Below are 25669 nucleotides of genomic sequence, written 5' to 3'. Positions count from 1 at the left end.
CAAGCGTGTAGTGCATTTTAAGGATTGCCTGACCTGACCTAAGTAGCGCCTGATCTAAAAACAAAAAAAATATTTTGTCGGCCTGTGTAATTCTAGAAAATTACCATTTTCTACTAGTCTCAAGTAAGATTTTATCAAGATCAAACTTAAAATTTGTATTCGGTTAGTCAAAATAAGAAAATATTAGGAAAAATTATCCGAAGATTTTCGTGATACCCGCAGGATGTTGAGAGTTTAAAAAAAATACTTTAAATAAAATAACAGTAAAAAGTCCGCTGAATTCGTATTTAATATACCTATTAAATATGTCAACCGGTAGTGGAGATATTGGGAGTCACCATAACAAGAAGTTTGCACTCTTATGTATTCTAAGAATTCCATAAGGCGATGTTTTTTTTTTTAAATATATTTTTCATTGTCTTATATTGTATTATATTACCGTTCCCAAACATTTTAGTAAATCTCAAATATTTCTACAACTACATACTTCACAATTTCTTATGCTTTTTTCACCTAGAAAAAGTGCAGAAATTCTATGTTTTGACCCCTCCCTTTAACTTTTTTGTTTTAAGAGTTATAAAAAAATGTGAAATATAAACGCTGCAAGATTTTTTATGAAGTTTTTGAAAATGATAGTAGATTACAAATGAAGTCCAAACAAAATGGCCGTGAATGTTAACTTTATTAATTTAAATGGAACACCCTATGTATTTTTGTATATTTGGATAGAACGTTTCCTGTCGAGCATAGTCATATAGGGTTTGTTCGGTTCATCTCTAATAATAAGCGAGATAATATTAAAAAATGAAAAAGGTTTTTTATTAAAAAAATAAGACATCTTGTAACCTCTTTCAGACATTTCTGACTTTTTCCAATTACGTAAGGATTTGCAGATTTAGTTGTAATATATTTTGACATATCGGACATTGATACGGTCCAAAATGCGTATAGCTATTTTAACAGAATCTCACTAATTAGACCGTGTGATGCCAATTATTCATGGACAATGTTATATGGTAGGTCGTGATAGTGACAGGTAGTAATGTCATGATAACATTGTTATTGATTGACAGTTTGTATTATTATTTTATTAAAATGGGTTACACATAAGTAGAAAATTGAAATATTATTAGGAATTAAAATAAAGTATGGAGAATAAGTTACTCTATTTTAATTCCTATAACTACCTCTGTGTAATCCATTTTAATTAAATAATAATACAAACTGTCAAACAGTAACAATGTTGTCATAACATTATCTATTACTGTCACGGCCTATCATATAACATTATTCATGAGTAACTAGGCCTCTCGCGGCCTAATTAGTGTGATTTAGTTAAAATACCTATAAGAATTTTGGACTATTAAATCCAAATCCTTACGTAATTGGAAAAAGGCAGAAATGCCTGAAAGTGGTCTAACAATTACAAGATGTCTTATTTTTTTAACAAAAAAGATTAGTAAAAGCTTCGTGAAACATTTAAGTAAATTATAATTTTATTTTGTGTTTTCATTTCAACATCCGTTATCTGACATTTTTTTCTTGGTGAGGTCAAGGTTTAGTCGACTATATATTTTTTGTACTGAAAAATGCCTTAAAAGAATTTCATTTCAAAAGTAGGAGAAAGTGTGGCAAAAAAATCAAATGCATAGTTTTTGTCAATTGAATTATAATTATACTCGATGATAGCGAAAATAACTAATTCTGTAGAGGCCTGTTTACATTCTATTAAGTTAAAAAAGTCTTAGTGTAAAACAAAAATTGAGTTGGAGAAACATCTTAGAAAACGTAACTGTATAGGTATATCATATATTTGTTTACACCTGCTGCTATTAGTGGGAATTATTATTAATAATGTGTTTTTTTTCTTAATATGAAGTGTCGTTTGAGAAAATACAATACATCGTTTGTTTAGTATTGTAGAAGAAAAATTACAAACATTCATTATAAAACTACAGGCATACATATTGTTCACTAAACTAGTAACGCTTACAAATTTCAACACTCTGTTTCTTAGTTTTCTTAGACTTTCCTGATGAATTATTCTGTTTAATATTTTAGATTACTCAATAAATCGTGTATATTATTTATATTTTGAGATAGCAGGAACCTTCAAAATGCCAAATTCACAGGTTACAAAATTTTGGCGCATACTTTTCCATCACGTTGTAATGGCCTGAATTATATCTTGCTATTATTTCGCAAAAATTCGTGACGTAATGTTAGTAATTTAAATTTAACTGTCATTATTTATAATTTGTATTAAAGATTTTCATAGTATTATGTCGTAGAGAGCTAAATATATCCAACACAATTTGCTTCATCATGGTTTGTGGTCTTATTAAAATGACGATATTGCCGTAAAATGTTTTTATTTCATTAACGTAATAGAGGCCTTGAAACGGAAATGTCGTTTGTAACCTTTCCATTCATACATATGAAATACGTTTTTTCTAAACTTTGGAAAATACGAAAAACAGGAACCATGTTAGTTTTATGAGTATACCGCATATAATTATTATTATTCTTACCTACTTTGCATACTTATCAGTCTTTTTTCAGTAAGAACATTTACAAAAAATTGCATAACAAGAATAGGGAGATACTTAATGGTTTGTTGAACATATAATTTTTATTTTAATATTTCCAATATCATTCATTCTTTTTTCTATATGAATACAATTTTATTTTATTAAAACACTCTAAATTTCTAAAAAATTATTCAACACACTTTTGTATCTATTAATGAAATCTATCAAATGTACGTAACTGTACGTCTGATAACTTAATTATAATACATGAGAATCATTACCGAAGTCATGCTCAGAATTTAATGAATGGAAAACGACCAGAGTGCGAATTAAAAATGAGATAACAGTAGAATAGATATGTTAGTTATACTTTGAGTACATTATTTCATCTGGTTCTATTAGGAGATAAATGGGCAACATGTTCTTTAAACTGATATTGTTGTGGGAAACTACTTTGCGGATTAATGTCCTGACTAACAACTGATGTTGCTACCTTAACTACAGACGTGGAGTGAGTATAAGTGAGTTTTAACATTGTATCATACGAAGTGTCAGATTTAGACCGTCAACTTTATGGGCATAACTTTTTCTAATAAACTTTAATAATCAAAATAAGAACTGTTAAGAGTCAGCACATTTCTGCCAACGAGAAACGAGTTTATATATTCTGGTTTCATAAAATTTCGGAGTTCTGGAAGCGATGAAGCCGGCATTTTTGGTATCCTCTTGGCTTTTGAAGCATTTTTTCTGCAACGTGTTGTCGAGATGCTTGAAGAAGTGGTAGTCGATTGGCAAGAGGTCCGGGGAATATGGCGAATGAGGCCGTTTCGTAGCCCAGTTCGTTCAACTTTATTCAGCGTCGGTCGGTTGTGCGACGTGGGGTGCTGCGTTGTCGTGGAGAATATTCGGTTCTTTTCGATTGAGCAATGCCAACCGTTGTTGTCGAAATTTCTGATGTATTTCGTCGAAAATACTTCTCTGCAGTAATCGTTTCGTAAAGATTCAGGAAGCTGTGATGAATGAGAAAGGCCGCAGACCACCAAACAATCAGCATAACCTTATTTTGGTGCAAATTTGGTTTCGAGAAGTGTTGTGAAGCTTGATTGGGGTCCAACCACTGAACCGAATGTCGCCGATTGTCCGAGACAATCCACTTTTCATCGCACGTCACAATTCGATCGATAAATGAGTCATTTTGTTGCATTGAAGAAGAGCGGACGACATTTCTAAACAACGATTTTTTTATTTTCGTTCAATTCATGCGGCACCCATTTGTCGAGCTTCTTCACTTTTCCAATCGCTTGCAAATAACAAGAAATTGTCATGGAGGTTACGCACAGTTCTTCTGTGTAGTCCGTGGCAGTAATAGTCGGATTAGCCTCTACTATCGCTCGCAAAACTTCGTCATCAACGACTGTTTCGGGCCTTCCGATCTTCATTTGTGAGGTTCTCATCACCAGTTTCGAACTTTCCGTACCACCGTCGAATAGTGCGTTCGTTTACTGAATTGTCCCCAAAAGCGGCATTGATGTTTCGAGCAGGTGCTGCAGCACTGTGGTTGTTCTTCCGCTCATAAAGATATAATAGACGAAAAACATGATTTTGCATTCTGTAAATAATAGCATTAAATTATTGAAAATTGCAACATTCTTAATTAAAGCATATCAAATCTAAAAGAGCAGATTCTTAGCGTTAAAATGATATATAAGATATAAATAAATAGAGAAAAACTTTATTCCAATAACATCGCAAAAATAAACATTAAAAAATCGGACATTTCATATGTTACTACTAATACATTTATGAATGGTAACTGCTAATCTTATTTATTACATTATTAATTTATATCCTTATATTTATAATTTCCGGTTTAATTCAAACCCATTTTGGCTTTCCGTTAAAGAAAATTGTGAGAAACTTACAAACCTCATGTGTAAATAGGTATACGGGTTTCTGATTCCATAAAACATTTGTTTGACATTAAATAAATGATTTGACGTACATACGTGCAGATCCTAATCCATCCATAATAAAAGCAATAAAAGCAACTGTGATATTAGATAAACAATTACAATAATATAATACCAGTACGAACACTTAACTAATTACTAATTGAAACAGCGAATTGAAAGATTGAAAAAAAAGGTGTGTTAAGATTAATCTTGAAATTTAATTTGTTGATTACAATAGAAGTTTTTTATGATGGTTTTTGTATTTATTTTTTGTAATTTACCGAAATGAACATATTTGAAATTATTTTATTTATATATATTTTATTTAAGAGTACTCATCTGAAAACTATCCCAGTTTAAAATTCCTCATTTTTGTTTAATATACAGTGTATATTTAAAAATCTATGTCATAAGATCAGGACATTGTCCAAATGTATTGTTAAACTTATAATTAGTTCATGCACTGATTTAATTTCAAATTTTTCAGTAGTGTCAAAATCGGGGTTTCTTAATTACCTTCAATAACTATATCACTGATTGACATGTTTTTGAACCAATTCATTTTTGCTTTATTTCATATATCAAAACTGTAATATTTTATAATATACGAACCAAATCAAAGTTAATTTTGAAAGGCAGCTAGCGATTGATTTATACGCTAATTTTTACTTGTAGAATAAATGAGGTAGGGTAATTAAATTTTTTTAAATAAGTGAGTAACGCCCTACCAAATACATATTTCTCATGCAATTGAATAGATAGATATACTTCCTAGCCAATTTTAAATTTATTAAAATAACTCAACATAAAATCCAACACCAATTTGCACTTGGTCGAACTACTTTTTATATTACTCGCACCTTCGAGTATAAAACATAACTATTAAATAATAACTAATTATAAATAAATTTGTTGCTCAATTAATGTTTTAATATATGCATATAAATTGCAGAGAATTTGACGTAGATGGATTATTATTAATGATTGTCTATTTATGAATTAAATTCTTCAAGTTAAATTAATATTAAAATGACAAACATAAATTAGTCATTCTTATTCTTGATAATCGTTACATAATAATACATTTTTCAAATTTCCTCGAAAAGCATGTCCTTTATTCAAATTTTCTAAGAAAAATATTTTTTCCAATTAGCATCACTTTTTCATATTGCAAATTCAAAATTTATATTTTTCAAGATATGAAAAAGAACTATTTTTTTATTAAAATAAGTTAATTTATATTTATTGCCTACAATCGTGTACAGCCTTAATCGAAAAGTCAAAAGACGTTCCAGTATATTTGTACCTTAAATCCCATGGGTCAAATGTATATGTCAGATTTGTACCTTGTTTGCAAAGGACATTATGAAAAATATTGTTGCCTGATGAATGTCATGTAACAAAAATCTCTCCATACTTGTGGCGATGATAATGTATCATTTTGTTTAGGCTTGTTATGTTGATGTATGTACACTCTAAGTGAAGAGGTTTGTCGTCTTCAACAGGCTTAAAAGCTTCTTCATTAAATTTTTGTTTTGGGGATCCTCCAGATAATTTGTTCCTAGAGGGTTGCATCTCCAACATGTTACTACTTCACGTTCTAAAATTTTATGGGAGATTAGTTCAATTTCCTAATCGCATAAGCTACATATAAAATTATCATTCTAGACTTCCTCCGTATCTAAATATTATATAAGATTATAATGGTCATTTAGCAATCCCATAATCTTCTTGAATTTGATTTCAGTCTCGTTGCAATATCAATTGCAAATTTCGATGGCTTTTTGATGATAAAGTTGCTATGCTTTCGCATGTGTACCAATGCAACTGGTGTTGTACTTCCTTTTATAAGAGGTTATGCATTGACGTTTTTGGTACGCCAAAGGCAGGTTCAGGACCTGTAAAAGTTCTTGCAGTCACTTTCATGTTAGGGTATCTGCTTCTTTATGCCCTGACACCCATTTGAGTGTTATCTCATTGTAGATAGAGAAAGTAAGGAAAACTTAGGCAGTGTCAGACCAGTTTTGAGATGATCTTATATCTTGCCAGATGCGTCATATTATTTTATCTTTATATCGCCTCCTTCTTCTCCTATAGAGACTGTCCAGTCTTTGGATTATGCTTTGGAGTTGTGCAATTCTTTTATTTGCCTTTGTTCATAAAATTGGAAAGTCGTGTATTTCTTGTTTATTTCTTACCACAGCCGTGTGGATATGTGGATTTAGTCCTGCTGCTCGTTTGGGTGCCATTAAATACACTTTTCTCTTGTTTAAGGTTTTTTATATGCCCATTCCAAGTTAGTTTGGTATATAATGTGAACCCTAGATATTTTAGCTATTGGCTTTTACGCAATAATGTGACGAAAAGGGTATACTCCCAGTTTCTTCCTTTTTTGTGGAAAGTATGGATATATTTTTTCTGGTATCCCTCAGGTCTTCCTTTCTACATCAATCCTCTACAATTTTCAGAGCATGTTGCATAAGGTCTAATATCCTTCTCTCTGAATGTGACTATGATCTATATATACTTCGATACAGAAAGCTTTCTGTTTAGCTTGGTAATTAGTAGTAGAGGCAATGCATGCTCCTTGAGGGGATTTCTTTTGGATAAATATATACAAAATCTCACTAAATAGTGTTGATTTTGTCGCAGTAAATGTTTTTTTCCGCAACAGCAATTTTGTGGAAAGTAACAAAGATGTGGTTAAAGAGAAATATAAGAGGACAATAAAACAAAATTATTTTGAAATATATTTTCCTTTCTAAATCGACTCTTACTTATAACAATTACTTCTAATCTTCTTTCTGTTTAGAAAAAAATATTGTTTATTGAAACAATTATTGCTTCTATTCTTTTAGATAGTACACACACACTAGATATTGATCTTACATAATCATAAGATAATGACTAGGTCAGTACGGGCATGCCACCAGGAACTGGTCTTGGCCTCAGTTTCCAACAGCATATCTGTTTGTTACTTCAAACTAAACTCTCTTGGCTAAGGAAACACCTTCACTACATGACGAAGTGTGAAACACTCCTCCTCTAGACAAGACAGTGTTACATGTGCTACGTGAATGCACTACCGTCTCGTCAACAAGAGAATCCGTGTTGGGAGAACGTTGGCCTTCTAGGGTCTATATTAGAGAGATCCCTCTGAGCAACGTTATCACGTTTTTCAGTACCAATACCAGGATCCCAATGAGACCTAAGTGCTGTAGCTTCTAAGCTATCCTTCTCACAATTCCAGATTTCAGAACACTAGACATTACTGGTCAGATATGTCAAATATACATATTTTATAACATTGTTTTATTACGGACAGTCTCATATTAGGCGCCGCTTAAAAATTCATTATTTTTAATTTTTAATCATAACTTCTGCAGTGCACATTATTTTAGATTTTCGTATAGGTAATCGTCTTATTTTTTAATACAAAAGTAGTAATAAAATAATCATTTTAAAATAGTATTTATATGTTATACATTATATGTAATAAGTTAAAATCTCCGACTGAATTAAGTTCTATTAGTAAATTTCAAAGTAAATATTCAATTCTTCGCTTGAAAACAGTTACACACTACGTGACAATGGGCAATTACGTGTTGGACAAGTTTACAAACAGATATCTGTGTGTAGTGACCTGTATGTCGAAGTCCTTAATGAACCGTCGAGCAACAACCTTGCATTTAAAGAAAGTATAACAATGTCAGCATAAAAAATGAAAATTGCACCAGTCTTGGAACTGGAACGCGAAGAATTATATAAAGCGGAGGTGTGGCCTGCTCAACCCAATGTTTTCTAACCTATTCCGTCTGCATGTGAAATCGTGGGTGCGTGTACACAAAACTCAGAAAATACTAACGATATTTCACTGAGCGGTTAGAGGGAACGCGTTTGAAGGCTAGAAAGATAATAATCATTTAACGGAAATGGCTTAATACGGTTAACGTTTCAATGGATATACGTACTTAATTAAGAATCATAACATTTGCACAAGAGATATATGGGGAATAGGATACAGCTTAATTGGAAATTCCTGTAGTGAAAATATTTTATTAGCCTTTATCTACAGTTATTTGTCTGCGACATAATTTTGGCTATACTCATTTTAGCACCTATTTTGATACAGGTGAAAAAATTTAGAAAATAGTAACAAATAAAAATAAAAACAAATATTAATCAAAGGAATGCTTCGCCAAACATATGTTAGGATTATTTTATGAAACTGTATTTGCCTAGCCAAAAGTCTCATACATACAGAAAGCAGTTAAGGAAAAATATAAAAAAATACACACAAACACTTCAATTAGTTCTTAAATCAAGTGACGTTTCTTTTTAGAACATGTCTGACAGTTTTAAATTCTTTCTGTTTATCTGTTTCCATAGCTAATAGTTATTTAAAGTGGCTCATTTTCACAATTGTATTCCACGCCGGATCAACCACTTTTAACCCTGACCCTTTTCTATTTGGCTGAAACTTTTTTACTGTTTTCTACCCCTCTCTGCGAATTTTTTCAAATTTTTTTCACCCAACTCAAAAAAAGTTATGAATTTTTGAAAAAAATAGCTTTTTTTAAAAAAATAACCATAACTTTTTCAAAAATTGAGTTATCGGGAAGTTTTTTTAAAATTTTTGTTTTTAAATGTACTTTTTGAACAAACATAGATCAAAATTATCTGGAATTTCGGGATTCTCTATACATTTTCAAAAATTTTTTAAATGGTGTGAAATAAGCTAAATTTGAAAAATATTTTTTTAATCAATAAAAAAAATAGAAAACGAAAAAACACCACTCTGACAAAACTTGAGGATTTATAAAAAATGTCAGTTTATAAAAAAAAATTCAAAAATGGTCATATTAATTTTCGTTTTTTTTTTCGAAAATTGAAAAAAAAACAGTGAAGATAGGTCCAGATAATTTTGATCTATCTTTTTCAAAAAGTACATTTAAAAAGAAAAATTTTGAAAAATAAAATCTCCCAATAACTCAATTTTTGAAAAACATGGTTATTAAAAAAAAACTTTTTTTGAATGGGGTGAAAAAATTTGAAAAAATTCTCAGTGAGGTGTTAAATAGGGTAGAAAACAATAAAAAAGTTTCAGCCAAATCGAAAGGGGTTGGTTAGGTGTGATACCTATCCATTGCCCCTCATCTCCCGACCTTCCCCCACTACTCGACCGCGTACCTGCGCTCAGCGGTTTTTGGAGGAATTTTTCGCCTATCTCGCATCATTTCGGAAAAACTGAATATACGTTTTGTAGTAATATACTTCAACTTTTAAAATGCGGTTGAAAAATTAAAATCGGACCACCTCCAACGCATCCAGAAGTTTTGCAAAATAGTGCACCAAAAAATTCAAATTGCAATTGTGCCAAAACTAATGGTCCGATAGCGCCTGCCTTGTACACACTTAAAGATAATAATTCACTACTTTTGTGCACAGGGTTCTACAACTTAAAAATGAATTTAAAAAATCTAAATTTTCCGATTTTTCCGGGTTTTCTTCGTTATCGACTTCTCGTTTTATTCGTATTTCGATTCTCTACAACCGTTTTTTTAAAGCATTCATATTGCTTCGTTAGTTTAGGTTTTATATGAAAAAAACTAAAAAATGCGTCTTTTGTCTAAAAATGTTTATAAAAAATTAATTAATGGTAAATGGAGTAGGAAACATATAAGCATATATCTACAGACTGTCTTTTTGATGATGGCACAGTCCGTTTGCTACTAGTATTTTTGTAACAAAATCACCGATTGGCCTAAAAAATGCAACTACATTTTAGCAATAGAGGTGAAAATCCGAATAACACAAGTTTTGACAAATGCCCATTAAATATTTGAATAAAAGATAGTTAGATTAAATCAGTTCATAATTATGTGCATCTAATTATAGAGAAATTATAACAAAATAATTGACTTTGGTGTCAGTGTACAGGTATTAATAGTGCCTGACATTGCTGTGGTTTTACTCACAAATTGAACATTCTACGAAAAAAAAAAGAGATTAAAATATTTTGATTGCGGATGGTTTATTCAAATAACTTTTTTAACAGTTGTAACCGTTCGAACTCCTCCTAATTTCAAAGGCACTAATTAGTTTCTGTACAAATTCTATATCAAAAACGTCTACATTTCAGTGGATGTTCAGTAATTGATAAAAAATTGTTTTCAATTCCAGTATTTGAACGATCATAATCATAAATCGTTAACTTCGTTCATTATTTGTTTTGATAAGAGCAACATGAAAGCGAAAAGTTTGTCTCTACGTCGTCATTGCATTCTGTGTACTACAGATACGAACAACTGAGCTCATACAGTTTTTACTTCACCAGTAAAATATAACTAGCATCTTACCAATAACCACAATATAACTACCACATTTGGTTTCTTACCATAAAAAAAACACATCCTGTGAATTTTTGTTTCTTGAATCTATCTTAAAGTTTAATGTCTCCCATTTTTTGAAACGCTCTGTAAACTTCTGTTCTAATTCATAGTCGGTATGAAATGGTGACAATGTTTTGAGCCTAAGTGTTACACTAGTTGCGTTAGATACGTTAAGTTACCGCAATAAAATAGTGTAACTACATTCTAACTAGTTTTGGAGACACTAATGTCGATTTTACTTTCGTTTATTTTTCCTTGCCCAAGGGTTTTATTAATTAATTAGAGACACCAGAATGCAGAAAAATATTTAAATATTACAAATTAGATATCTCAACATGTCACTTGCTGACATTTCAGAGACCAATTTTGTAATTTAAAATGAAGTATTTATGTATAGATTGTTTCTTAATTCGACTGCCAAACGTCTGCAGGGTTCCTTGGCCAACATTAATACAAAAGGTTTAAATGAGCCGGACGTTAATTATTATTCCTTACAAAGATATAACAGTTTGTGGATGACCTGTTAGTAGGTAATATTTTTTATAAATTGTGTTTATACTTCAGTCATACCTAAAATATTTGATGAAACTTAGACTACTCACTTAGCTATCAACCAGTGATGGAAATGCTCTGGGGCACTATCGCTAAGAAGGAAACCAACGGTATTTTGCAGTGGTATAAGAGGTTTGATAAAAAGGTATCTAAAGGAAATATTCAAATAAATTTCGTGTGTTGTATCTTGTCTATCGAGTTGATGCTGCTATGGTTAGTTTGTGTTTAGCTAGCGAATGAGTAAGACACATACCAGTGTTTTTGGCGATCTTTTTATATTGGTGAAATGTCGGATCAGAGAGTTTGTTTGACATTTTGCATTAAAAACGGAATTAAGTTCAGCGAAGCATTCAAAATGTTAAAAAAGGCTTTTGGCGACGATACTATATTACAGCCACGTGTTTATCATTGGTACAAATCTTTTCAGGAAGGCCAAGAAGACATCGAGGATATAAGTCGAGAACTGGTCAAATGATTTCTTCGACTACAATGGAATCATCATCATGAATTTTTAACAAGGAGTACTACCTACAAGTTTTGCGCAATTTGCGTGAGGCAATCAGGAGAAAACTACGAGAACACGAGACACAACTCGTATGTTTTGCACCACGACAACGCACCAGCGCATATTGCTTTGCTTATCAAACGGTACTTGGTGAAACACAACGTAGTGATACTGCAACCACCCTATTCTCCAGACATGACCCCTATGACCTATTCCTGTTTCCCGAACTTAAAAGGATACTCAAAGGACAAAGTTTCTTAACAATATATGAGATATAGGAAAAATCGTAAACCGTGGTCAAGGCGAAACCTAAAGAGGCGTTCCATCAGTGTTTCTCAAAATGGAAACTACTTTGGCATAAGTGTATAATATTAAAGTGGGTCTGTTTTGAAGGGCGTGGAATAAAAATTGAAGATTAAATAAATACTTTCTAAGAAAAGTAACAATTCCCATTACTTTTTCATCAAACCTTGTAAGTGCATTTGACTTTATTTGAAAAACGTGTCTTTTCTCAGTTATTTTTTGTTAATTTGAAATAAATCTGTGGACATAATTGAATAAATCGGAAATGATACCAAAACTATTCATTTTGCAAAAAAGTTATACCTATACTTTTTTTAGAAATACAATAATTTTAAATGCAATATAATTATCATAAATAAAAAATAATAATAATAAACTTTTAATTTTCTGAGGGATAGTAACCACCTGTAAAATTTAAAATGAGGTCTTGTATCGATAGTTTGACTATAGATACTTTACTCACCTGATTGGAAATACAACTTATTCTGTTAAATACATGTTAAGTAATGCACAACATGTTAAATAACCCTCTTTAGTATACAAGAAACATTTATTATATCTAAATTTTTCTTTTCATCAAAATTTTTCAAGGACAACTATTATCTCACTAATATTATATTTCATTCTATAGGGTCAAAACCAACATTTTCCAGAAGACAAGAAATATTTGATTTTTTTTAGATATATTTTTATGACTACTTGAGACTTAAACTCCCTAGTTCTTCTAAAATTTGTTACAATTTTGACCACGAAACATTCTGTAAAAATTTAGCAGTTGAATTAAGATACTATATTTATATGAAAGGGCCGAGATGTTCTTCACTTGTATTCTCTCCTTTTTTAAAATACTATTTATTAGTTTTGAGAAATAATTAGATATTTTTGCAAACTAGGAATAAAAAATTGTTTTAATTCTTCAATTATTAGACATGTTAAGAGGAAACAACATTTATAAATTAGTTTAACATTCTGAATTCACTGAACAGGCTTTGTACAATAAATTAATCTGTCTTTAAAAATATGTTCTGATACTTACGAGCGTATCCGTTACATTATTATATCATTATGTCATTTTTGACATTTAACTTTGAGGTGATTTCTCAGAATGTTTGTGTTGAATTTATGCAACGCTGGATACTGTAAATCAAAACCACGCCTAGAAACTTCCTTATTGTATAAACACCCATATTTATTCCAGTTTCTCAGTTAGATTCGTGTAAATAAAAGAAAATAATGTATTAAAATCGATATTGTGTGGATCATTGTCGAATCTGTCAATAAAATATTTAACAATCTTCCAAGAATGTCTAACGATAAAATATGGCTTCATGTATTTTTAGTTTCTTTAAAATTATTGATTTGATCCACTGCAACTATGTACATTGTGATTAGTATCTACTAATTTCAAAAAATAATAAAAGGCTTGTTAGTTTTATGATAATAAGGATTAAAATGATTGTTTTAGTCACATACTCGAATTTAATTAGCAAACTTGTCAAAACTATTTTCAGTTTAAAGAACAGGGAAGGAATAAATTGAAAAGCACATATCTTTTCCATATAAAGTGTGTCCCAAAATTCACACAAGAAGTAATTTTGAGGGAAAACACAAGTTTTTCATTAAAAATTGTAAATATTTTTTTGATTCGTAAAGTATATAGGTTATGAATGGAATAGCGAATATTTTGTTGAAACTCTCCATAATAATCCGCCTGAATTAGATCAAACACATGCCTGTTTCAAAAATCGGGCCTAATTCGAATTTCATGGGCTTAAAATTAAGTAAAAAATACACAAAACAAAAGCCTAAATTTGTGTATTTGTAGAGTTCGAGCGTCATGTTATTCATAACAAAAGAAAAAAAAATTGCCCTTTTTTCAGTTATTCGCTTATATCTCCGAAAATAAGCCTCTAATCGATACTTATCGATTTTGTTTCTGAGGAAATTTGCTACAACAATTGACTTTTTCGAAAGCTCTGAAAATTTTTTTTACATTGCAAAATTAGCGGTGAAATAAATATGTCCTAAATTTCCATAATTAAATAAAAAAAACGGTAACTAGGGTCCTTTTCTCGGAGATTTTTTAATATACAGATTTTAAACCAATTACATCGAATAGTAAGTAAAAACACATGAATTTAAAAAAAATCGTCTCGAACCGACCAATAGAAGCCGAGATATATATATTTTTTTCTTAAAAACGGTGTTCTGGCTGTTCTATTTAATATTTTGTAATAAACTTGGGCTCGTTGTAAAGGAGAAGGCTTCTTTTATACGCTGAATTTTTTTGAAACGATTCAACCAAGAAATGACCAAGTAAAGCGCGGCTGAGTGGTAGCCAGGAGAGTGGAGCGCTGTGACGTCATAGTGCCCTTGCTGTGCTCGGCTTCAAAAAATTCTTACTTAACAAATGAATTGTGGCACTTAGAAAGCAGCTACCGGGATGCTTTTTTTTAATTCAACTTATTTTTTTTTTTGGTCTTTCGAATGGTGTAGGTAAAAGTCTGTGAAAGTCGTCGCCAGTTCCCGAAAAATACATATTTATTGACTTTTCACGTTTTCTTTTGTAATTATGCTTTCGACATTTTCACAAAAAGGTCTTTTTACGTGTTTAAAACCAAAAATCAATTATTTCTTTGAAAAAAAAGTGATGAGTACTCTATTTGTGTGCTCAGAAAAGTTCGACGTATAAAATATTGTCTTAAAACAATATCAACATTACATTTAAGTACTGCATTTTATAGTATTTAAAAGAACTGTTACATTCAATTCTACCATATTTTATTTAATTAATTGTATTACTAGATAAAGTTGTCTTTTTTAATTTTTATAACAATATTAAAATTAATATAAATATTTAATGTATAATATCTGTGTTTTAGATTCGATGAATTTTTCAAGTTAATTGTTTACGTTGTAGCGAACGTGATTTGAATGTGGCGAAATGCCAAAATTTCATATGTTTATCACATTTTCTTCTTTTGTATTGTATCAGTTGAACCTATAAATTCTATATTTTCAGAATGGATGGTACATAAAAAACTAACCTTTCTATATAAACTTCTTTCTGTAAACGAATAGTATCTATCTCCCTTGAAAGAGAACAGTAAATATAATATATTTTTGAATTAGAAATCTTTCGAGATATTTAAAGTACTATGGTTTTCCGGGTCGCTATGTTGTGGCCTGTGTACCTGGTCACCACTAGTTACAGAATTACCTTTCAATTCCTTATCCACAGCTAGAAATTTTTTACCTGTTCTTGTTATTCTCGGGTTAAGCTTTGTGGGGGCAGACCGCTATTAGTATCCCTGGGTTCGCCGTAATGTTCATTTCTATTGTTATTCCGCTACGGACGAAAACTCTCCTCAGGTAATGGTGATTATAGCATCCAATGCTTCCAAACGTTTCGCCGTTTTTCACTGTTGTCATCTTCAGTGACTACTCTGCAAAGGCTTACACTTTTTTAAACATTCTGTGTCTGAGGACTTATATTATTTAGTATTGTATTGGAAATTGTTTCAAAATTAAAGTAAAATAAATAAATATTTCACTATATAGTATACAAAAACTTGTAAATGTAAAACTATTGCAGTTAGATATCTGCTTTGTTAAAATTGGGAGACCGTGACCGTCTGTTTCATGCATTTTTTGTTTAAAAATTATGCAATGTTCCTGCTGAACCAAATCAAATTGGTATTCATCAAACCAACAAGCCAATGAATAATGAAATATTTACAATTAGATAAAGAAAGAGGTTTTCAGATTGTTTAAATAAAAAAAAACAAATCGTTTCAGTAGAATGACGGAATGAGAAACTTTGGTTCATTATATTATCCGTAATTATCTGCGGTTTCGCGGTGTAGAGGTCAAGTTTAATGCCATGAAATCTGAGATCAATTAGACTAATGAGGCAGGTGCACGGTGATTTATTTAAGAAAAAAAAGTGTTCAATCTATCTTTACTGTACGATACTCAAAGTCAAGATGTTCAAGGAGAATATTAATAATAATCTGGAAACAAGAAGAGTGACAAAATTATTTATCGGTGAAAACGATAAAAGTATTCTCAGATTGCTACGATTTTTCTACTTTTTACACGCATTTTTTTGATACTAATATTTTCATTATACCATAAAAATTGACCTTCAGCGTTCTTGTCCTGTAGTCTTCAGGTGATAACGTTTCGAAAATCTATTTTCCTCTTCTGGTTTTATTTTTCCCCTTTAATTACACTGCCACAATTTTTTCACAAATTCTTTGGATTTAAATAATGGAACTTTTCTTATGCCACTTTTAATTTTGGAGCCCCATTTTCAAAATACAGGGTGTCACAATTAAAATTTAAAAAAATATTTTTATTGATAACTCCGTTTATTATAGAGATACTTATTTGAAATTTAGCACATATTTTGATCTTAAGTCGGCAAACTTTTTATGTAATTTTGGTTTAAAATATCAAAGCGCGAACGGAGGGGAGGGGGTTGCAGTACCCACGGACCCCCTATTTTTTTTTAAGTACGCCTATGCTATCTGAATATTGTTTTTTAGATAAAGCGGCATTTTATTCCATTTTTTTTCGCTATTGTAAGATTTTGATTTGGGACCTCGTTTACGAGATATTGTATTTTTTTGGATACGCGACATCGATTTAGTCGATGTTAGACTTTATTGTTGGGATTATATGAAAGATTTGAGTCATAATGAATTTCAATTTACTGAATAAATTGGAATTGATCATAATCATGATCAGCGATATTTAATTTGAGCTAAATCTAACATATTTAAAAAAGTTGCAATATCTCGTACAGTAAACCCAAATCAAAATATGTGGTTTCAGTCTAAGGTGCTCTTTATCTCATATAACTCTTTAGTTTAACTATTATTTAGTTAGTATTGGTACCATATGAAATAATTTTTTCATAAAATCTCAAAAATTTGTCTAACGTCGACTAAATTGATGTTGCATATCTAAAAGAGTTACAATATCTCGTAAACCGAGCCCCAAATCAAAATCTTAAAAGAATGATAAAAATAGAATAAAACGTCGCTTTATCTAAAACAAAATACTTGGGAAGCAAAGGCGTACTCAAAAAAAAAATAGGGGTCCTCCCCTCCGTTCGTGCATTAATATTTTAAACCAAAATTACACAAAAAGTGTGCCGACTTAAGATCAATATATGTGCTAAATTTCAAATAAATATATTTACAATCACCGGAGTTATCAATAAAAATCATTTTTTAAGTTTTAATTTTGACACCCTGTATTTTGAAAATGGGATTCCGAAATAAAAAGTGGCATAAGAAAAGTCCCATTATTTTACTACAATGAATATCTGGTTAAATGCCTGACCTACTAATTTGTAATACCCTGTATATACTTTTTACAGAGTATGATATACCTATGTTTTTTTCACATGCTGAAGATGATAAAGCCATCAGAAATGCTGCATCACGTCAGAATTTCTCCTTAACCTCAAAAAATAGCTCAAAATCAGTGAAATATCGATTTTTTGTCAAAATAGTTAAGATTTTGAAATCACACTGACGAGTGGTCAAAATAAAAACTTATTTTTCTCCAAAATGCCTCTTTGTGGAGTTACTGCTATTTTTAACAAATTTTGAGCATTATTAAAATACCCCAGGAATCCATTTTAAAGAAAAAGTGCAATAATAGGAAGTTTTTATTTTGACCCATTTAAAATATCGGCATACCCGGATTTTCGTTTGCTTTAATTTTTCCCTTTCGTTAAGTTTAGGGCTCATGATAGGTATATTCCGTTTTATTAGTTTACGGTTTGCATTAATTGGATATATTTCTCTAATTCTGTAATTTTTTAGCAGGTGAAAAAATACCCAATAAATAAGAGAAAAATGAAACCTATGCCACAAACAAATAACTTCAAACAATATCATAAGTAGAGCTGTCATAATTGGCCGCGAACAAATGGTGTGCGGATCATCAACATAAAATAAAGTGAATAATGATTATAAGATTTATGTCACTGTATGACTGTGAAATCTGGATTATAGATCGCATCATCAGATATGTTCCTATCCTTGTTTCAGCGAAACTTATTCGCGGCAGTGATAAAATATCTTAATCTGAAGAGAACGACCATTCGATATCTACTAATGTAATATTTCCATAATTAAATAATCTACTTCCCAGCTGGACCGACATGGTAATTTCCACTCAGGGTTGTATACAGGGTGTTTCTAAAATAGGGTTCCAAACTTCTGCTGCGTTTATAACACATTAAAGTAAGTCAAAAAGTTCCTATTAACATGTGCCCTAAAACGCACCCTTAGGAAGTTATATGCCCTTAAAAGAGCTCAAACAGAACTGTTTTTTTTTCTGTTATTGTCAAAACGGTCGCAAATAAATAGAAAAAAATTTATGGGTCTTACATAACTTTTTACGTTAAATAACATGGGCTACTCCGTTTTTCGACATGCAAATCATATGCGTCCCATTTAGGTTGGTGAAGGGGGTTTTCGGCCCGTAATTTTTTTATTTCAATTTTTTTACAATTTTCTCTACAGATTTATAAAATCTTAACAATTTTACGTAAAAATTTTTATCTTTGTCCAAATCGATATTTCCAATGGTTTTCGAGTAAATTGAGTTTGAAAATTACTCTGCTCTTTAAGTTATTAGGCCAAAAATTACAAAAATCTGTTTACCATGGCAAATAAAAGACTGACGTTGCCACAACGCTTAACAATTTAAGTTATTGATAAACTGTCAATTGAGCTTTGCACTGTTTAATTAGTAAAAGTGGTGAGTGGAAAATTTAAGTATACAACATTATTGCAACTCATAAAATGGAGTCATATTCAAACACGGAAATGGCAGTTATGCATTTTATGTACGGCCGTGCGGCTGGAAATGCATCAGAAGCGAGGCGTATGCGGCAGCATACCCGAATAGAAGACTTCCTTCTCGACAGATATTTCAGAGGATCCATCAACGTTTAAAAGAAAATGGTTCGTTCCAACCAAGAGTAAATGATCGTGGCAGATACAGATTTGTAAGAACACCGGTGATGGAAGAAAATGTATTGAGAGCTGTGCAGGACAATCCAAGGGTTAGTGTAAGAAGTGTCGCACGTATGCATAACATAAGTTTTTCCGTAGTTTGGCGAATTCTTTGCGAACAACTACTTCATCCTTTTCATATCCAGCGTGTTCAAGCTTTAATACCGAATGACTACGAATCACGTCGGCAGTTCTGTCAATGGTTTTTGCGAAAATCTAGGCGGATTTCGAATTTTGCATCTCTTATTTTCTCAATACATTTTCTTATATAAAAGCAGCAGAAGTTTGGAACCCTATTTTAGAAACACCCTGTATATTCCAGCAGGAATTAAATGTTTTATTATTTACTATATCAAATGGTAGGTTACATGCAATCAAACATAAATTGAGTCTTCTGGTTTCCGCCATGTTTTTTATACGTGTGTTGTGTGCACTGTTTTATATTTATTATTCTATGTTTATGAATATTTATTTTAAATGTTTTCATACATGTACAAGTATGTATAAACTGAATTACATTATTTTAAATATTTTTTTAGTAAAAGAAAGTATTGTTCGTTATTTAACTTTCCCTATGACCCACATGCACTTGAAATAACACGTATTTAGTGCTACTTTGTTGGACAAATACTACTGATAAAGTTGTGATGCTGACCTGAGTACATAATTTATTACTCCTTGCTTTTCTTTATTAATTTTATGAAAAAAATAAAAAATCAAACATTTAAACGAAAGGAGCAGCGTAAATAGTACTTTTAGAACTCATTACTTTCATAAAATTCTTTTCTATTCCAAAAAATATATCTCTGTTTTGTTTTCCACCTGAATAGTTTTTATATTATGTTAATAATTTTGTAGATACTTACCGGTAAATTTGTTTTTTTTTAAATAGTATAATATAGTATTTGCTGTTCTTTAGTACTAACAGGTCTGTTCCAACAAGAGTCAGGGATTGGTTCGCAACCGTTCGAAATGTTTGGCCAGCTAAATTCTAAATGTGTCTTCAGTGAATATATCGCAAGAATTAGTTGGATGCACATTTCTGACGGTTTGGAACCAATCCCTGACTTTTGTTGGAACAGACCTAACTATGTGCTCGACATAAGTACATACAATTATGCAGCATTAAAGACAACTAAAATTGTAAAAGAAGTCGTTCGATTACGGGCAAATCGGCGACTAAACCGACAACTAGGCCACTGACTAACGGCGCCAATGGCTAGCGGACCAATTGTGACAGCCCTAATTATAACACATTTTGTGTGCTGAATTTACAAAACTATTCAGGAGTAGGCTTTGTGGAATTTTCTCAGTTTACGGATGCCAATAATGTTAAAATTACACAATTACGATTAAGTGTAATACATACCTTTTGGATATGCCTCACCTTGTGAGCTGAATGAACATTCACTACTGTATAAATAAATACTTAGTATTGCACAACTCTTGCGAGGATATGAAACAAATACTGTAAAAGATGTTTCGTTATTTTTTTTTTAAGTTAAAATATGACTCACTCATATAAGTAATCCAAGAATTACCATATGTGAAAACGAGCAGTTGGTTCCAATTTCATAACCTGTCCAGATTTAATCTAAAAGTAGTAAATGAAATGTTTTTGGGTTGTAATAGAGTCATATATTTGAAAAGTAGACGACGTTATTTACTGCGATATTACTGATTAATAGATTTCTTCTCTTTGATATATGTATACCTACATGTATATTAGAGAGGTGGAGAAAACACAATTTCTTTAAAAGCAAGTTCAAGTTATTACTGTTAGGCTAATTTTTGAACATTTTAAAGTTATTTCTGAATTTATTAATAATTACTATAATTTAAATGACATCTTAACTAATTGGACATATTTCGCAACTTAATGGCGACTGTTATAAAATAATTTGAAAGTCTAAAGCCAGTAAAGCAAGAGTAACTTGAAAAAAGAAAAGTAATTAAAGGAAAAAAAGGGATACTAAAATATATAAAGTGTTTAGATTCTTAAATATGATTGATTTATTTCAATTTTCAATGTAAGAGGTTATTACTACCCTAATTTCCATATATACGAGGTGTGGCTATAAAATAACGAGACTGATGCTGTAAAACTTTTTATAATTACACAGGGTATCCCGGTACTTGATACTTGTACTTGTTTTTGATGTTGTAAGTAAAACTTTATTATGCCCAGAACGCCAGGGACAGTCTATGCCTAATAGTTAACAATAAAGAATTGTTGCTTAGATAACTATCGCAATCTGCCTGTATCAAAAATAAGTTCCCTGATGAACCCTCTTGGTTCAACTCGGTAAAATTAGTTTAGGAAATATTTATGATTTTATGTCACAAGTGCACATTGAAAGGCGCCTTCACCATTCTTGTTTTTAATTTTTAATTGGACATAATTACTATGTTAGAACCGTACATGTTTTTAAAATAAGAGTCTAAAAAATATTACTGTCTGTTAATGTAATTTTCACTAACAAAATTTGACACACTTTACACATAACAAAATAGAAAAAAAAACAAGAATATCCCGACAGGAAGATGTTCAACGTGTTAAAATCTGGAGAATGTGGTGGCAATGAAATTGGGCCTCCTCTTCCAATCTATTTATTATTAAACACAATGGATAAACAATTTCGTCCGTCAATATTGAAATGGGGAGGGGCCCCATCATACATGAACCACATGTTTCTTCTGATGGAACATCGTCTAATAGTGGCTGCAAATTATTTTGCAAACATTCCAAATGCCCATTCAGACGTTCCTCAAAAACGTATGGACTTATTAAATTATTACTCCTTTTTTGTGTACAAACAAATAACATTCATAGACATAGGAAGTGTGTGGAGGTGGAAGGTGCCCATATTGAAAATGTTTGATAGTTTTCTTTCGTTTAAATTAATTTTTTAACTTCCTTTAACTTATTCATGTTTTGTTTTTCTATTTTGTGTTATGTGTAAAGTTTCTTAGTGAAAATTGCATTAGCAGACAGTAAGATTTTCTAGGCTATTATTTTAAAAATATGTACTGTTCTAACATAGTAATTATGTACAATTAAAAAAATTATAAAAACAAAAAATTGTGGAGGCGCCGCTCGATGTGCACTGTGACATAAAATCACAAATATTTCCTAAACTGTAAATTTTACCGAGTTGAACCAAGCGGATATTATCGTTGGCAAATTCTTCAGGGAACTTATTTTTGACACAGGCAGATTGCGATCGTCATCTATGCAAAAATTCTGAATTGTTAACCATTGGGCATAGTCCGTCCCTGGCGTTCTGGGCATAATGAAATTTCACTTACCACATCAAAAACAAGCTATACGCATATGTTATCGATCACCAAATTTGCATCATATTAAAGTTAATAGTATGGAGACTGCAAATAAAAATAACTTTTTAATTTTCACCTTTTAGGGCCCGTAACTTATTAACGAAGGCCCATATGAAGAAATGATAATATTTTAACCTCGTCTATTTGTACTCGACTTTTTTTGTATCAAGTACCGGGGGGACTCCCTGTATTTAAACATTCTTAATTATTGTCCCCTTCAATATACGCCCCTTATCTACACCGCTCCATGCGAATTTTCCATTGGTCAAAACAATGCTGGAAGTCCTTTTCTGTCTAAAGACGGCAATTGAAAGAGGCTATACAGCTGTCGGTCGTACGACTTTGACTCATGCGTAGTTATAGCACTCCTCCTCCCCCACCCATTCCTTTAATGAATTGTTATACAAAATAAACAAATATAGACAATAAAGGCTATGATAAAACATATTTCATTAACGTTGAAATTCATAACATGGGAACGATGTATTAGTAGATATTATTACGGCATAGTAGTACATTAAATTCTGTTTATTCTGTTACAACCAATCTGAGCCAGAAATAATTTATATAAGTTATAATAAGTTATTGTATTCTATTATTTTTGTTACAGAAATAATGAAGAAACAGCTGGGACTGCTAACGTTTTATTCTTACTTTCTTAACGCTTTGAGTTTGGAAATAGTAAATCAATGGAATTTTTTGAACTTCGATTTTCCTGGAGGAGTTAAGCCCCACGATTTTAAGTGAGTTTATTTTCTTTTAAGTATTGACCTTATGAGGAAGATGTCAAATATTAAAACGAATTGCATGTAAGTACTTAGTATCCTTTCTGTGGAAATACGGGATAGTGTTCAGTGTTAAAATATTTGAACAAATATCATCTGACACAAAAATAAACCAATGATTTAATGATTATAGAAATTTTTAATTTGAAGATATGAAGTTTTGGTTACTTAATTAATTATGAATCGTAAAACTGTGCGCCAAAGTATATTTTCACACTCAAAGCAAAGCTATTAACTAATAGTTTTTTCGGTAGCCAAAGTGTATTTATTGTTACTTTGGGCCCGACAGTTTACTGAGAAAGAAAACAAAAAAAAATATAAAAGTAATGATCTAAACTAAAGGTATATGCATTTAAAGCAAATTCGATGTAAATTATTTTTGTCTATACTTCGACTTACAGAATGAGCCGCTCATTTTTGCATAGAAATTTTTTAAAACGAGTTTTTTAATCTTTGTGGTTATAACTTAACTAATGAATCACGATCCTGTAACCAACTTAAAGCGTTTTTCTTTATATTTAATGTTACAGTTCAATGAAGCGCAACCATTCTCTTCACTTACTTATGTAGAATGGTCTGATGCAAAGCGCCATACGTGTACGATTATATCTCATGTTGCATGTACAAAATATTTCCTTCGTCTCTGTAAAGTCATGATGTTGTGAACTGAATTCAATTAAAATAAGTTAACTTTACATTTATACTTACTGTAGTGCTTCTGCACTTTCACTGCAAGTGATGTATGGAATACTTAACCAGAAAAATGGCGCAACCAGTTTATACGTAACGTGCTTTGTAATTTAGTGTAGTCGTTATAACTTTCTTCCTTTTTGGAAGAAGGAAGTTTTGAAAACATAAAACCAGAAATAACCGATTATCTAAAATTATTGTTTTATTGTGGAACAACGCTTTAAAGGTTAAAAAAACTGTGTAATTGAATTAAATCTAAAACCTTCTAAATATTAAATCGTAAGGGCTTGGGCCCTTTGTTTTTGAAGAAAAAGAAGGGTAAAAAATTAAAGGAGGCATAGAACATTGTAGTCATAATTAGTTTTTTTTATTGAAATAATTTGAAACATTTTCATCTCAATGCTTATTTATTAGACGCTTATGAAAATTCAAGACCGCAGATACTAACCAAATAAAGTGGGAGAATAAATTATCCAGATACTCACAAACACATTAATTCTAAAAATGAACTGTTTGACAATACGTTCTATTGTTTGTATTGTGACCGTTCAGCGTTGACGCAAAATTATCTTTTATTTAAAATCATTTATAGATGAAAATAGACGTTTCATTTATGATAAGATCACTGATTGATGTATCTTCTAGATAGTTAAAAATGTCATATTTTATTTTATCTAGATAAAATGATCTCAATCAGCGATTTTCAAACTTTTAAGTTGCGGAACCTGGGCAACATTTCGATTTTTTGAGGAACCCCCATACCTAAAAAATATTTCGAACACAATTTATTGATTATATAATATATTTATAAATAGGTACTAAGATTAACAAAATAAATATTCAACTAAGTGAAAATTAAACTAAGACTTTAAAGTTTAAAGTAAACATTCATTGGATAATTAAAAAAAGGAGTAAATATGTATAATGGGTGTCTGGGATGTGCTTGAATATTTTTACATAATAATATGTTGAAATCAGGTGCTATTGTCTAAGTTGTAATCGCATTACAAATTCTGCATTAAGCGCAATGCATTTTTGTCTAAGTCGCTGAACCTTCAGAAAGGTTGTAGGGAACCCCAGAGTTAGAGTTATAGAGTGCATTTCAATATACTTTTTAAAATTAATATAACAGTCGTTAAGTACTTACTCTAGAAGATGTAATATGAAAATCTGTTCGTATAAAATTTTACGAATTCATAACATACTTATTATTCCTACGATATACAGGGTCTACAAGATCTATGACAAACTTTGGCAAATAGTAGCCTAGTTAATTTCAAACACTTTTTTCATATGAACATAGGTCCCATTCGTTTTTGTTTAGAGGTTACAAGCATTTTAAAAATTATAATTTCATATTTCAATCAAAGTAGCCTGACAAATAAAGACTATTATTTGTGTTTAATGTTTACATATTAGTTTTATTAACCAAATTTAAAAACCAACTAAAGATTTCGTCATTGGACAGACGAGATTTGAATTTGGATCTGGTTAGCTGCATCCTGAATTATTTCAGATAACTGCTGATGGGTAGTGATTTCAATATGGTAGACAAGCTGCTTCATATGTTCATAAGTAAA

General features: G+C 30.9%; 1 protein-coding gene across 2 annotated transcripts in view; it reads left to right on the top strand.

Annotated features, from left to right (window-relative positions):
- Positions 1-25669, top strand: part of LOC108905025 (protein yellow-like) — a 52676-nt gene that overhangs the window by 5739 nt on the left and 21268 nt on the right. For both annotated transcript variants that reach the window (XM_018707788.1, XM_018707798.1), the window contains exon 2: positions 23225-23357. In XM_018707788.1, coding sequence (XP_018563304.1) covers positions 23230-23357 — 128 coding nt within the window. In that variant the 5' untranslated portion in view covers positions 23225-23229. The remainder of the gene's footprint in view (positions 1-23224; positions 23358-25669) is intronic.

Source organism: Anoplophora glabripennis, unplaced genomic scaffold (genome assembly GCF_000390285.2).
Source record: "Anoplophora glabripennis isolate ALB-LARVAE unplaced genomic scaffold, Agla_2.0 scaffold8, whole genome shotgun sequence".
Taxonomy (NCBI): domain Eukaryota; kingdom Metazoa; phylum Arthropoda; class Insecta; order Coleoptera; family Cerambycidae; genus Anoplophora; species Anoplophora glabripennis.
This window is presented reverse-complemented; position numbering and strand designations above follow the sequence as displayed.